At 42.0% G+C, this 16,757-nt stretch overlaps 1 protein-coding gene across 4 annotated transcripts in view; it reads right to left on the minus strand.

The window, feature by feature from the left end:
* TMEM154 (transmembrane protein 154) overlaps positions 1-16,556 on the minus strand; it is a 62,375-nt gene extending 45,819 nt beyond the window's left edge. Inside the window, exon 1 of one of the 4 annotated variants that reach the window (XM_079153454.1) lies at positions 16,371-16,554. In XM_079153454.1, coding sequence (XP_079009580.1) covers positions 16,371-16,428 — 58 coding nt within the window. In that variant the 5' untranslated portion in view covers positions 16,429-16,554. Of the gene's footprint in view, positions 1-16,370 lie in introns of all 4 variants that reach the window. The other 3 variants (XM_079153452.1, XM_079153453.1, XM_079153455.1) reach the window with 3 other exon arrangements.
* Between the last annotated feature and the right edge of the window lie 201 nt (positions 16,557-16,757).

Here is a 16,757-nt window from a genome sequence, read left to right on the forward strand (position 1 = left end):
TTAATTCATACATTAAAATATTTGGGATAGTTAACATTTTGGAATTATAAAACTGGGTTAACTAAGTATCACGTCGATTCAGGTATTAACTATAATTTGATTTCACTATTTCAACCAATATACTCTTGTCTTGAAGACAAATTTCATGTCATTTGCTTATTTGGCCCATCAGTCACCACACTTGTGGTGTGGCCGATGATGTGCCAGCGCTATTCTAAATCCGAGATGGAGGGGTGAATGGTACCCGGCACCTGGCTCCTGACTAAGTCAGGATGATGGCCTGCAAATCAATAATTACAGCACAGACTAATAAACGCCATCATGCTTATGTGGATGGAGTGTCATGAGGATGTGGAAGAGAATCCACTGCACCTGGGGCTGGGATTCAGGAAACCTTCAGAGGTGTGGACCACTGAACTGGATCTCAGGAGTTCCCCAAGCCAAGATGGTAGGAGAGGCACTGCAACTGGGGGCCCAGCACACAGAAGGGCCCAGGGGCCTGACAGCCTGTCACATTCAAGCTGTCACATCATAGGGCACGTAGTGGGACATGGCAATGGCTAAGAGAGAAAGGAACTCAGCTGCAGCCGGTAAGAGGGTTGTCATGATGCGGAAGGGTTTGGAATCTATCTTAAGAAAATGAAAAACTCTAAGGGGATACGTACAGGAGGAAAAGGATTACACTGGTGCAGCCATGAAGGCTGCAGAGGTTGTGTGAAATGACCACAGGTGAGGCTGGCAGCAAGGAGACCGGTCAAGAAGTTGCTGGAATAGCCTAGATGAAGTTAAGGAGGGTTTAAACTAGAGGGAGTGGAGAATGAATTCTGTTTTGGATCTGTTGAGCTTAAGAGTCCCATGATATAGCCAAGGAGAGCTGGGTGGAGAGAGGTGACTGGAGGTGATGATTTGGGAATTGTCGGCCCAGAAGTGAGACAAAAGCCATGGAAGTGGATAGAAGGGCCCGGAATGGTGTAAGGAGTGAGAAAGAAAAAATGAACATGAAGTGAGCAGCTGAAGAAAGACCTGCACAGCCCCAAGCTGAAAAGGAGCAACCAGAGTCATCAGAGAGACCTAGAAGAAAATGACACATCAGATCCAAGGAAGAGAATTGCAATGATTGAGTCAATCTGGTCAATGCTACAGGGAAACAGAAAAGAAAGACAGAAATGGGTCCTTTGGGTTTAGCTATCAGAAGGCATCATAACCCCAGATGGAGTAATCTGGGGGCTGTGCCTGACTCAGGAACAACATTGCAATGGGTTCAGAGATGAATAGAGCCAGATGTGGTGGCACACATCTGGAATCCCAGTGACTGGGGAGGCTGAGGCAGGAGGATCTTGAGTTCAAAGCCAGCCTCAAGAACTTATTGAGGCCCCAAGCAACTCAGAGAGACCCTGTCTCTAAATAAAATATTAAAAAGGGCTGAGGATTAGAAAGTAAGAAAATGAAGATGCATTGACTACTTTCAAAGACACACCCTGGGAGATTTGGAAAGGAAGATGGAGGAGCTCTAGCGTAGGACTCAAAAGAGCTAAAACAAGTTTAAGACTGTTTCATTGTTTTTCCTTATAAATGTATCCCTGCAAAAAGGGCAGAATAATGTGACAGGGCTGGGGATGTAACTAAATGGTAGAGCACTTACCCAGCATGTGGAAGGCCCTAGGTTTCATCCCCAGCCCTCCCAGAAAAATAAAAAATAAAAAAATTGCCAGATGTGTGGCGCACCCCTGTAATCCAGAGGCCTGGAAGGCTGAGGCAGGAGAATCACAAGTTCAAAGCCAGCCTCAGCCACTTAGCAAGGTTCTATGCAACTTAGCAAGACCCTGTCTCAAAATAAAAAAAAAACAAAAACAAAAAGGGCTGGGGTTGTGGCTCAGTGGTTGAGCATCCTTGGGTCCAAAACCTAGTACAAAAAAAATATAGAGAGAGGCTTTTTCCACGGGGCAACCCAAGATGGCGGACTAGAGGGTGACTGCATCTCCAGTCGCTCCAGAACCCAGGATTCAAGAAGGGGAGGCACTGAGAGACTCGGACTAAAATAGAACCAGGGGGTGAGTCTCCCCCACCCAGTGAAGCTCAGCTGGGCGGCAGGCCCGGATTCGAGCGGCTTATTAGAGTAGGACAGGGCAGATAGAGTCTCCCCCAGGCAGCTCTGTGCACTCTGGCGGTGAGCTACTCCCACAGGGACAGAATCTCCAGCCTCGCGGAGCAGGCCCTCCAGTGAGAGCCTTTCTGCACAGAAGCAGCGCGGCCAGCTCCGGCCCGCCCCACTGCCAGCTCCAGCCCACCCACAGGTTGCTTCAGTGACCAGCACAGGGCGCCAGGGACTTCCCCAAACAACCCAGCCCCCTCTGGTGGGAAGCGCCTCTCTAGGCTAGCTTCTCGGGGCAAACCGCCCAGTGAGAGCCAGCCACAAGTCCCCAAGCCAGTGGAGACCTCCGACCTGCAACCAGCCTCTGGGACCAGGGTTGGGCAGCAAGAGACCTCTCCAGGTCTCTCCCTGGAACCAGTAGCGGGCTAGGGGCAGCATTCTTCGGAAGCACTACATTATCAAGTTAATCCAAGACTTCAGGCTACTGAAGGCTGGTAGGTGATACACTGGAAATCTACAGGGACACTATAAGCCAATAGAGGAAATCTACAATATCACAGAGTCCCACTGACATCTGACCAATATGAGAAAACAAGGGAAGAAAATGTCCGAAACAAATCTAGATACTATATCAATAAAACCCAATGACAGCACAGCAGAAGAAATGTCAGAAAGGGAGTTCACAATATACATAATTAAAACAATCAGGGAAGCAAACGAGGAGATGAAAGAACAAATGCAGGCATTAAATGAACGCACCAATCAACAGTTAAAAGAGCAAATAAGGGAAGCAAAAGAACATTTCTATAAAGAGTTAGAGATACTGAAAAAAAAAACCAAACAGAAATCCTTGAAATGAAGGAAACAATAAACCAAGTTAAAAACTCCACAGAAAGCAAAACCAATAGGATAGATCACCTGGAAGACAGAACCTCAGATACTGAAGACAAAATATTTAAACTTGAAAACAAGGTTGACCAAACAGAAAAGATGGTAAGAAATCATGAACAGAATCTACAAGAATTATGGGATATCATGAAAAGGCCAAATTTAAGAATTATTGGGATTGAGGAAGGCTTAGAGAAACAAACCAAAGGAATGAACAATCTATTCAATGAAATAATATCAGAAAATTTTCCAAATCTGAAGAATGAAATGGAAAACTAAGTACAAGAGGCTTATAGGACTCCAAATATACAAAATTACAACAGACCCACACCAAGGCACATTATTATGAAAATACCTAACGTACAAAATAAAGACAGAATTTTAAAGGCCGCGAGAGAAAAGAATCAGATTACAGTCAGGGGGAAACCAATAAGAATATCAGCAGATTTTTCAATCCAGACCCTAAAAGCTAGAAGGGCCTGGAACAACATTTACCAAGCCCTGAAAGAAAATGGATGCCGACCAAGAATTTTATACCCAGCAAAACTTACTTTCAGATTTGACGATGAGATAAGATCCTTCCATGATAAACAAAAGCTAAAGGAATTTACAAAAAGAAAGCCAGCATTACAGAACATTCTCAGCAAAATATTCCATGAGGAAGAGATGAAAAACTACGATGTAAATCAGCAAGGGGAGGAACTAGCCTAAAGGAATAGCCAAATAAAGGAGAAACCAAATCATGTCAATAAACAAAAATGAGTCCAATGACTAGGAATACAAATCATATCACAATAATAACCGTGAATGTTAATGGCCTGAACTCATCAATCAAAAGACATAGACTGGCAGATTGGATTAAAAAGAAAAATCCAACAATATGCTGCCTGCAAGAGACCCATCTCATAGAAAGAGATACCCATAGACTAAAGGTGAAAGGATGGGGAAAAACATACCATGCACACGGACACAGCAAAAAAGCTGGAGTATCCATCCTCATTTCCGATAATGTGGACTTCAAGCCAAAACTAGTCAGAAGGGATAAAGAAGGACATTACATACTGCTTAAGGGAAGCATAAATCAGCAAGACATAACAATCATAAATATCTATGCCCCGAACATTGGCTCATCCATGTACGTCAAACAAATCCTTCTCAATTCCAGAAATCAAATAGACCACAACACAATAATACTAGGTGATTTTAACACACCTCTCTCACTGCTGGAGAGATCATCCAAACAAAAATTGAATAAAGAAACTATAGATCTCAATAACACAATCAACAATTTAGACTTAACGGACATTTATAGAATATACCATCCAACAAAGAACGAATACACTTTCTTCTCAGCAGCACATGGATCCTTCTCTAAAATAGACCATGTTTTATGCCACAAAGCTACTGTTAGCAAATACAAGAAGATAGAGATACTACCTTGTACTCTATCAGATCATAATGGACTGAAATTAGAAATAAATGACAGAATAAAAAACAGAAACTTCTCCAATACTTGGAGATTAAATAATACACTATTTTACGATGAATGGATAACAGAAGACATCAGGAGGGAAATTAAAAAATTCTTAGAGGTAAATGAGAACAAAGACACATCATATCAAAATCTCTGGGACACTATGAAAGCAGTACTTAGAGGAAGATTTATTTCATGGGGCGCATTCAACAAAAGAAGTAGAAATCAACAAATAAATGACTTAACATTACAGCTCAAAGCCCTAGAAAAAGAAGAGCAGACCAACACCAAAAGTAGTAGAAGACAGGAAATAGTTAAACTCAGAGCTGAAATCAATGAAATTGAAACAAAAGAAACAATCGGAAAAATTAACAAAATAAACAGTTGGTTCTTTGAAAAAATAAACAAAATTGATAAACCTTTAGCCACACTAACAAAGAGAAAGAGGGAGAAAACTCAAATTACTAAAATTCGGAATGAACAAGGAAATATCACAACAGACATGAGTGAAATAAAACATAATTAGAAGCTATTTTGAAAATCTATACTCCAACAAAACAGAAAACCTCGAAGACATCAACAAGTTTCTAGAGACATATGAATTAACTAAACTGAACGAGGAGGACATACACAACTTAAATAAATCAATTTCAAGCAATGAAATAGAAGAGGTCATCAAAAGCCTACCAACAAAGAAAAGTCCGGGACCAGATGGGTTCTCAGCCGAGTTCTACAAAACCTTTAAAGAAGAGCTCATTCCAATACTCCTCAAAGTATTCCATAAAATAGAAGAGGAGGGAACCCTCCCAAACTCATTCTACGAAGCCAATATCACCCTGATACCTAAACCAGACAGAGACACATCGAGGAAAGAAAATTTCAGACCAATATCCTTAATGAACATCGACGCAAAAATTCTCAACAAAATTTTAGCAAATCGCATACAAAAATATATTAAAAAGATAGTGCACCACAATCAAGTGGGTTTTATCCCAGGGATGCAAGGTTGGTTCAACATCCGGAAATCAATAAATGTCATTCACCATATCAACAACCTAAAAGTTAAGAATCACATGATTATTTCAATAGATGCAGAAAAAGCATTCAATAAAATACAGCATCCCTTCATGCTCAAAACACTAGAAAAAATTGGGATAGTGGGAACATTCCTTAACATTGTAAAGGCCATCTACGCTAAGCCCATGGCCAATATCATTCTAAATGGTGAAAAACTGAAAGTATTCCCCCTAAAAACTGGAACAAGGCAGGGATGTCCTCTTTCATCACTTCTATTCAACATTGTTCTTGAGACTCTAGCCAGAGCAATTAGACAAACCAAAGAAATTAAAGGGATACGAATTGGAAAAGAGGAACTCAAACTATCCCTGTTCGCTGATGACATGATTATATATATATAGAGGAACCTGGAAATTCCACCAGAAAACTCTTAGAACTCATAAGTGAATTCAGTAAAGTAGCAGGTTACAAGACCAATGCTCATAAATCCAATGCATTTTTATACATAAGTGATGAATCTTCAGAAAGAGAAATTAGGAAAACTACCCCATTCACAATAGCATCAAAAAAAATTAAAATACTTGGGAATCAATCTCACAAAAAAGGTGAAAGACCTCTACAATGAGAACTACAGAACACTAAAGAAAGAAATTAAAGAAAACCTTAGAAGATGGAAAGATCTCCTATGTTCATGGATAGGAAGAATTAATATTGTCAAAATGGCCATACTACCAAAAGTGCTATATAGATTCAATGCAATTCCAATTAAAATCCCAATGATGTACCTTACAGAAATAGAGCAAGAAATTATGAAATTCATCTGGAAGAATAAGAAACCCAGAATAGCTAAAGCAATCCTCAGTAGAAAGAGCGAAGCAGGGGGTATCGCAATACCAGATCTTCAACTCTATTACAAAGCAATAGTAACAAAAACGGCATGGTGTTGGTACCAAAATAGACAGGTAGATCAATGGTACAGAATAGAGGACACAGACACAAACCCAAATAAATACAATTTTCTCATACTAGACAAAGGTGCTAAAAATATGCAATGGAGAAAAGATAGCCTCTTCAACAAATGGTGCTGGGAAAACTGGAAAACCATATGCAACAGAATGAAATTAAACCCCTATCTCTCACCCTGCACAAAACTCAACTCAAAATGGATTAAGGACCTCAGAATCAGACCAGAGACCCTGTATCTTATAGAAGAAAAAGTAGGTCCAAACCTTCAACTTGTTGGCTTAGGAGCAGACTTCCTTAACAGGACTCCCATAGCACAAGAAATAAAAGCAAGAATCAATAACTGGGATAGATTCAAACTAAAAAGCTTTCTCTCAGCAAAGGAAACTATCAGTAATGTGAAGAGAGAGCCTACAGAGTGGGAGAATATTTTTGCCACTCATACTTCAGATAGAGCACTAATTTCCAGAATATATAAAGAACTCAAAAAACTCTACACCAAGAATATAAATAATCCAATCAACAAATGGGCTAAGGAAATGAACAGACACTTCACAGAAGAAGATGTACAAGCAATCAACAGATATATGAAAAAATGTTCAACATCTCTAGTAATAAGAGAAATGCAAATCAAAACTACCCTAAGATTTCATCTCACCCCAATTAGAATGGCGATTATCAAGAACATAAGCAACAATAGGTGTTGGCGAGGATGTGGGGAAAAAGGTACACTCATACATTGCTGGTGGGGTTGCAAATTAGTGCAGCCACTCTGGAAAGCAGTATAGAGATTCCTCAGAAAGCTTGGAATGGAACCACCATTTGACCCAGCTATCCCACTCCTTGGCCTATACCCAAAGGACTTAAAATCAGCATACTACAGAGATACAGCCACATCAATGTTCATAGCTGCTCAATTCACTATAGCCAGATTGTGGAACCAACCTAGATGCCCTTCAGTTGATGAATGGATAAAGAAACTGTGGCGAATATATACAATGGAATATTACTCCACCATGAAGAATGACAAAATTATGGCATTTGCAGGCAAATGGATGAAATTGGAGGATATCATGCTAAGTGAGATAAGCCAATCTCAAAAAACTAAAGGACGAATGATCTCGCTGATAAGCGGATGAGGACATATAAGGGGGGGTAGGAGGGGTTAGTGTTAGGGTTAGGGTTAGGGTTAGGTTTAGGGTTAGGAATAAGGAGGGTGGTAAAAATGGAGGAAGAAAGGAATGTATAGAGGGAAAAGAAGGGTGGGAGGGGAGGGGGGGAAGGGAAAAAATAACAGAATGAATCAAACAACATTGCCCTATGTAAATTTATAATTTTTAATTTAAAAAAAGTTAAAAATATATATAATATATATATTAAAATATATATTATATATATTTAATATATTAAAATATAATATATTAAAAATATATAATATATATATATTTATATCTGGGTCATGATGCCTCCTGATAGGTAAACTCAAAGGACCCATTTCTGTCCTTTTTTGTGTTTCCCTGCAGCATTTTATATATATATACACACACACACACACACACACACACACACACATAAGTATCTTAAATTTTTCCCTTAAAGGGCCAGAGAGTAAACATTTCAGATTTTGTGGGTCAAGAAGCAAAATACAAGCTAGTATGCAAGTATTTATTTATATAACTAATAAAAATATAACCATTTACAAATGTGAAGAGCATTCAGGACTCCAGGCGGTACAAGAAGAAAACAAGCTGGCTGGGTTTGGCCACTGGGTCTTAGGTTACTGAACCGTGGACTGCCACCTTTTTTTCTGAAAGAAGCAGTATTACAGAGACTGTTACAGTTTGGATCTTGAATGTCCCCCAAAGGCCCTTGTGCTAAAGTCCTGGTCACCAACTTGTGGCACTATTGTGAGGAGCTGAAACCTTTAGGAGGTGGGGCCCAGGGGAAGGAAGTTAAGCCAGTGGGGTTGTGCCCTTGAAGGGGATATTGGGACCCCAATTCCTTCTTCACTCTTTCTCTCTCTTTTTGCTCTTTGGTTACCATGAAGTGGGCAGTGTCCTCTGACATGTGCTCCCTGTCATGACGTACAACCTTGCCACAGGCCCAAAGTCAACTGAGTCAAGCAACCATGGACTGAAACCCCTGAAACCAGGTGCCAAAATAAATCTCAAGTTAATTTTCTCAGGCATTTTGTCACAGTAACAGAAAACTGACTAATAGATATATTCGAAGTCCTCATCATACCTCTTACTGATCTCATTTCTTTCACTTTACAAAGGCAATAGGCTTGTATCATATCCACACTTTTGAAACATGCCTATGTTCCTAAGCAATATATGACATATTTGGGGGTATATTGTGAGGAGGTTGAGGCAGGAGGATTTTATGCTCAAAGCCTGTCTCAGCAACTTAGCAAGGCCCTAGGAACTTAGCAAGACCTTGTCTCAAAATGGAAAAGATGAAAAAGCCTGGGGGTGTGTCCCAGTGGTTAAACACCCCTGGGTTCAATCCCTGGCACAAACCAAACCAAACAAAACAAAAACTTTAAAATCAATATAATTATTCTATGCATAATAACCTCTTTCAAAAACAATTTTTTTAAAAAAATCTTACAGTATTGCCCAAGCTGGTCTCAAATTTCTAGGCTTCAAGTCTAGAAATTCAAGTCTCTGGCCTCAGCCTCCTAAGTATCTGAAACCCCAAACTTGCCACCATATCCCACTTGGGTATAATTATCTTCTATTGACTTATTTGTCAACATTATTTTTAAGACTGATCCATCTTGATACATGTGGCTCTAGTTCATTAATTTTACCTGCTCTTAGACCAAAATGGGGTGGGAGGTAAAAGGGGAGAGAGGAGGGTTGGGAAAAGGGGAAAACAGTGAAATGAATCTGACCAAACTTTCCCATGTGCATAAATGAATACACCACAGTGAATCTCACCTTCATGTATATCCACAAGACACTAATAAAATGCAAAAACAAAACCAAGCTGAGCATGTTTGGTAGTGCACACCTAGAATCCCAGCAGCTCAGGAGGCTGAGGCAGGTGGACCACAAGTTCAAAGCCAGCCTCAGCAATGGTGAGGCACTAAGCAACTCAGGGAGACCCTATCTCTAAATAAAGCACAAGATAGGGCTGGGGATGTGGCTCAGTGGTGTGGACCCTGAGTTTAATCCCTGGTACACAAACAAACAAACAAACAAAAACCAAACCAAAATAAAATCCCAAAAAACACTAAATAAATAGAAGATCAGTAGAGCAGAGGGAAAGGAACAGGAGAAGGAGAGAGGGGAGAAAAAGGGGAAGTACAGGCCTGAATTGGAGCAAATTATACTCCGTGCTTGTATGACAATGTTAAAATGAATCCTGGTGCTATCTATAACTAAGATGAACTAATAAAGAAAACTCTTATAAGACTAATTGCATAAATTTTATAAATCCCACAGAATTTATTTTGTTTCCATTTTACAGATGGGAAAACTTAGGTTTGCAGTGGTTGAAAATACACCTAGGGTCACCCATGTGTTCCTGACCTCATGTTGAATCTTTTCCAGAAAGATAGAAAGAAAAGAGACTATCATGTAAACAATACTCAAGGTGCTATTTTTCATTTTGTTCAGTGTATTTAGAAGTCTTTTTTTAACCATAAATACATGCATAATTTTTATACAATACACAAAATTATGACATATGAATGGACATAGCGTACAGTGGTATGTATGTGTGTACACGCTGTTTTGTGAAAATATATTATCTCAATTGCCAAAAGGAATTTTTTTTTTTTTTTTTACCTGCTCTGGGGTCTCATTCTATGACTGTACAAAATTTTCTTTTCCTCCTTCTGTGAATGGACATTAAGGTTGCTTCCTTTCCCCACCCCGGGGTTTTTACAAATAATGCTATAATCAACATTCTTGGCCTTGTCTCCTTGCTGAACATTTTTGAGTGATACAGGAGTAAAAACTCGGGATTGTAGAGTAAAACTGTCTTCGGTTCACTAAAAATTTCTAAATTATGTTCCAAAATAGCTGTATAGAAAAATTTCCTTTTTCAGTAATCTGATACACTTGAGAGTCTGAAAATTCTCCCAGTGTTCAACACCTAGAAATACTATTTGAAATATAAAAAGTGATCTTTTAAATGTATAAAGAAATCTCAAAGAAACTGGGAAATCCCCATGGCCCAGAAATGTCAAGAAAGAAAGGAAGGAAGGAAGGAAGGAAGGAAGGAAGGGAGGGAGGGAGGGAGGGAGGGAGGGAGGGAGGGAGGAAGGAAGGAAGGAAGGAAGGAGGAAGGAAGGAGGAAAAAAGAAAGAAAAAAGGAAAAAAGAAAGAAAGAAAGAAAGAAAGAAAGAAAGAAAGAAAGAAAGAAAGAAAGAAAGAAAGAAAGAAAGAAAGAAAGAAAGAAAAGATTGTAGAGGAAATGAAAAGCAGTATCTGCTAGTGGGGATTTCCACTATTTGGGGCTCCAGGGGTCTAAGAGTCCACATAATGCTTTTGGGGGGCTCCCATCTATCCACTAGGTGAAAAGCTAAAGCTACAACCCCAAGTCACGTGTTTTGTTTTTAAAGCTGCTACAGTGACTTTGGCAAAGGTCGAAGTCAGGAGAGGTGATCTTGACACCGATGGACTCTGCCCTGGGCCCTCCTCCGACAGTTTCTTGTCCTCCCTCCTTTCCTTACTTTCTCAGAGCTGGGGATGGAACCCAGGGCCTTAGGCATGCTGGGCCAGCTTTCTCCCACTGAGCTATATCCTTGGACCCTCTGATTTTCAGTTTGGCATGGTCTACTCTGGAGTCTCCTTTGTTGTTGGCAAAGGCTCGGGTCTCCTTGGTCCCACCTCTGGTTACTGGGTTGGCTCCACTGCCGCTTCTGCTGAAGTTTTGGTACCTCCTCACCCAACCCTTGGAGGCTGACCCCTGATGCCTCCCCTTCCCAGTCCCGCCCTTGGCTGAGGTTAAGCCTGAGGTCCAGTCATGAGCTGTACTCAAGCATGGCATGTCCCTGTCACCACTTCTTCCAAATATCAGTTCATGGTGGCAGGACAGGGGTTATACGAGAAGAACTGGAGCTGAGAGCACTTTACAATAGTTTGGTGATGGGATCAGAGGACTTGGGGTTTGAGGAGATAGGATGAGCCATCCTCTGTGTGCCAGGTTCTGCCCTCGGTGCCCCCAAAGATTCAACAGGGACAACAAGCAGCAAGATTAGGGCTACACACACCGCAGAGGAAAGTCATCAAAGAGATGATAACAGGCTTAAAATAAAGACATGAAAAAAGGAATAAATAACCAGAGTTAAAAACAAAAACCACAACTTCAAGTCTACTTTTAAAAAGGATAGACCTTTCTAGAAATGCAAAATATGATCATCAACATCAGAAGGCCAGCGGAGCAGCATGATTACACTGACCCCCCCCCCCGCCCCCACGCCTGGCCTGCGCAGTTCCTGTTTCTCCACACCTTTGCCAACGTTTGAGGGTGATGCAAACTTTTGCCAACGTTTGAGGGTGATGCAAACTATGCACAGGCGGCGATTGCAGGTTGCACACAGAACTGAGCTCATCCAGCCAACATGGCGCCTCTTCTGCTTTCCTGGGATTCAGGATTGTAGATACAGGAGGACTTTAAACCTCACTCCCTCTCTACTTTTTTGGGTTTTTGATTGTCATTATTATTGTTGCTCTTCTTATTATTATGTTTTGTTTTTTGATAGATCGTTCAGCATTTTGTTTTGTTTCTTTCATCTTTGTCCCTGAGTGCACTGGTGCTTAGGGGTCAGTTCTCACAATGGCTCTGCTTGACATAAGCCATTCTTTCTCTCCCGGGTTCCCACACCCTGAAGCCTCTGTGGTTTTAGCATTCGGCGTTTCCTGCTTCTGCTCTTCCCTAAGCTAATCCCTAGATTCTCCGATTGCTCACTCTGCACCTATTTCGGCTCCTCCCTTCCCAGTTGGCTGCTCAAGGTTTAACTCAGCGCTCACCATCCCTTCTCCTGTCAATCATTGCCCAACCCAATGCAAATAAATGTAACCCTGTTATTAAAATACCTAACTGTGAAACTGGGCCACCAGCTATGAGATTCATCTACAGCAAAGAAGGTACCAGAGCCATGGTTTCTCACAATCACTAGACACCAAGCCTGGCAGAACACAAAAACCCCAAGGTACAGTGGTATATGGATAGAGCAGGGATTTCTGAGGAAGAATTTTACTTAGGTCCATTACTTATCTGTATGATCTTGGGCAAGTCACTTAGCCACTCTGTGCCTCTACTTTCTCCTATGTAAAATGGGGATAACAGAATCCACCTTGTAAAGTTGTTTGAGATTTAAATGAGTTAGTGTACATAGTGTTTAGAACAGCATCTGACATATAGTAAACACTGTAATTTTACCTATCATTCTTATTAATATTTGAAGTTGGAACTGTCCCAGGAAATAGCAGATGGCAGTCCTAGTCATTGGCCTGAGATATCTGGTTCTACAGCGTAAGAAAGTGTGACTTCAGTTACGCAGCTGGTATGTTCTTCTGCTTTTCTCTCCTTCTCAAGTTCATCCAATAATTATATGAATCTTACTCTTCTGAAACAGCACAGAAAATCCTTCTAGTTCTTCCTGTGAAACCAGTGCTTGACTCTGGCCACCAAAACAGTCACGGACACCTTATTTCTGCGTCGTGCTCTTTAGCTCTCCCTTCTGTAAACGCCTCTGCTTGTGACAGCTAATAAATCCCATGCTTTTGGTTTCTGGGAAGTTGCTTTTAGTTTCCTGACCGTGTGAAGCTGACTCGACAGGGCATAGGGTAAAGATCAGAGGTAGGAGCACCTCCCTCCACTGCACAGCACAGTGTGGCCTTGGGCTTGGGCTTCCTGAGGATCCTCTACTGACCAAGACGTGCTGGCCCAGAGCTTTTAAAGCCATGATCATCTATTTGGTCAAAATCCTGGGAAAGCTGTTTTCTTGTTTGTCTTCTGGTGAGTTCCAAGTGGATTATTTCACTTGGGACAGTACTTAACCCTGCATGGGGTTTTCTGCCCACATAAAGGGAAGAGATACTGACTCAAAGGTCCCATGCTGGTCTCATGCAACTGAATATCCTTTAGTACTGCATGTTTGTTGTTAACCAATGCTGAACTTGGGATATGTCTCAGAAGACATTTGCAAGGTGAGAGTCAGGCTGGTCAGTAGATTGGATTCTTCTACCAAACAGCCCATCCCCAGATGAATTCATGTGACACTTAAAAACTAACTCATATCCTGAAGTCTTAGGCACCATGAGCTCAAAAGGATATACACGAATTAATTTTAAACTCAAGCCTTAGTTTGGAATAGCCTTTCCTTTGATTAACATCAAAATAATAGGCTTTTATTAAACAGCTCTTTGCAAGTGGGCCTTTTTGCATTTTTCATACACCAGGCATCCAGGCAGGCCCAGTTGGCATATTAGGTTAGGTCAACGATCCCTGCGCTCTACTGAAATGCAGATTTCATCTCTGACTTCTTCTAGTCCAACACTACCTGTTTTCAGGAACTCATCAGTTTTTAGTGATCAGCTTCATATCCAGTCTAGGGATGATATTAGCACTTATCAGCAAGTATTGAGTTCCTGATTTGTAATGAGCTCTTGTAGGACTTAGGACAGTCAAAAATGAACTAAAGGGTCTGAGGGTGTAGTAGAGCACATGCTTAGCATGTGAGAGGCCCTGGATTTGATGCCCAGTGCCAAATAATAATAATAACACTAATCATAATTTTTAAAAACACAAACTGAAAGGGATTTCCCTTGGAGGTGCTCCCCATCTGGTGGAAGGAGAAATGGATATGTACACAATTATGCTCAAGAAATTAGTTGTATTAACAAAAGTTTAGGACCATGGAAATGTGACAAGGGAAAAAATTAGAGCTCCAGGGCAGGGAGAGTGAGCGGAGACATCAAGAAGGGGGTCAGAGCTGGACCTGTAATCTCAGCGGCTTGGGAGGCTGAGGCAGGAGGACCCCAAGTTCAAAGTCAGCTTCAGCAACGAAGGGAGGCCCTAGACAACTCAGCAAGACCTTGTCTCAAAACAAAAAGGATTGGGAATGTAACTCAGTGGCTAAGCACCCCTGAGTTCAATCCCTGGTACCAAGAAAAAAAAAAAAAAAGAGGTTATATTTAGTCTGAACCTTTTGAACTTATAAAGTGATTGTGCTCCTCTCCTAGAATCTCCTGAACTGCAGACACCTCCAGTCAATCATTTTTCAGGAGCTCAAGAAAATACTCAGGCATAACCAGGCATGGAAGTACATGCCTGTAATCCCAGCTGTCTGGGAGGCTGAGGTAGGAGGATGGAGAGTTTGAGGCCGGCCTCAGCAATTTAGTGAGGCCCTAAGCAACTCAGCGAGACCCTGTCTCAAAATAAAAATAAAAGGGCTGGGGATGTGGCTCAATTGTTGAGCACTCCTGAATTCAATTCCTGGTACCAAAATAATAATAATAATAAAAGAAAATACTCAGACAAGGTTACATATTACTCTCAGGGGAGCCCCCAGTACATGAGGTAGCATCAAGAGGTAGATAAAAGATGCAGAAGTGGGATGGCTAAGCTTTGCTCCCCTAAGCACTGAACCACATCCCCCTAGGAACTGGCAGCAGAGAGAATGACAGGTCCCCGGAGGAAGAGCAAAGAACCCTGGGATAGAAGTCAGAGGAGCTGACAGCAGCAGGACTTAGTCACCTCCCCTTCCTCTACCTGGGCTCCTCTCTGTCCCCCCAGTATGTGTCGAGTTCATCTAGTCATCAGCCTCATACCCTTTCTAGGGACGATTTTCATGTTCAGCAACAGTTATTGAGTCCCTCATTTATGCTGAGCCCTTCCAGAGTTTGGGGAAGTCAAAGATGAACAAAGAGGGTTTTCCCTAGAGTTGCACATGGCCCCTTTAGGTTCCCCTCCAGCCTCAAAATTTTGTATGTAAAATGACACCTTGGTCCAAAACTCATTTTGAACACTTATGTCAATCCCAGCCAAACATCTTCCAGTGGACCTGGTTAGCCTTGCTTGCAACCTTCTGCCTCAGATGCCGGGGGACACACCTGGAGAGCACCCAGCTGAGGGCTGGCTGATAGCCTCATCTGTGAAGTTAGTGACTGATGTCCAGGGTCCTATTTAAAGAACTACAACATGAGAACTTCCCTTCTGGTTCAAACAGCAGAAGCAGGCTGTATCCATTGACAGAAACCATGGGCAGCCAGTTTATTTACCAAGGGCAAGTCAACAAAACCTTAAGAGGCAATGGAGGGTGATCTAGCTTGTTGTAGCAACTGTCAAAAGAGTACATCCATCCTGCTTTTAGCATAACACATCAAGATTTCATTAGTAACGATCAATGCAAGAAAATATCCCCGGAAGTAACAAGATCAAAGAAAAGCAGATGAAAGAACTTTCTCCATGTGTTAGAGAGTGGATGCCTGATAAGTCCTGATAATTTCCTGTTTACATTTTTTCCACTTATGGTTTCTCTTTGGTATGCTTTCCAGTAATAAATTTCCATAGCCCAGTTTTTCCAAGAGTTTTTGGAACCGGCAGACCTCTCAGCCCACACTCCTAAAAGCGAATTCATTATTCCTCTGTTTCAGTCGACTGAAACGTTCTTTTCCATGAACTGCCAAAAAGTTTATGGTTTCCTTAATATGCCCATTAAAGTTGGTAAATTACAGGGATCCACCCATCTTGCAAGAGGTTTAGATCGAGTGAGGACTGGGGCGCGATTTGACGGCTGCAATGACAGCAAAGTCCACCCTCCACCCTCAGCCCCGCACAAGACGGTTCATTTTCTCCACTTTGGTAACAGAAAGGATTAGGTTTTCTGGGCGTGACCCACCCACCCGCAGAGTCCTGTAGCTGCCGGCACCCACAAGCCCTTAGGATCCTCCTTCCCCGCTGGAGGTCGCTTACCCGGGCGGGCGTGGACGAGTCCCAGGGCAAAGACCAGGGCAGCGCGGGGAGCGGTCATGTCAGCTGGCCTCGGCGCGGTCAGGATGCTGCTCTGCGCTCTGGCCTCCCTCACACGCGCACATTTCCTGTTTCCTGCTTGTTTGGGTCGGTGCTCACTTGAAGGAGAGGTGTTTGCCTGTTTTTTAGGAAGTGATGTAACTGTAGGAGCCTGTCCGACCAGCAAGGATTGCAAAAGAGAAATTGCTCACCCAGCACTGATTCAGTGAGCACCCCTCCCTGGCCCTTTGGAGTCCCAGTCTCCATCTTTTGAAAATGCCCCTGGGAAACCGTGTCCTGTGGCTCAGATGTCATTCGGGATCTGCGACTGAGGGACCTGGACCACATGCG

This window comes from Sciurus vulgaris, assembly GCF_902686455.1.
Source record: "Sciurus vulgaris genome assembly, chromosome: 9".
NCBI lineage: Eukaryota > Metazoa > Chordata > Mammalia > Rodentia > Sciuridae > Sciurus > Sciurus vulgaris.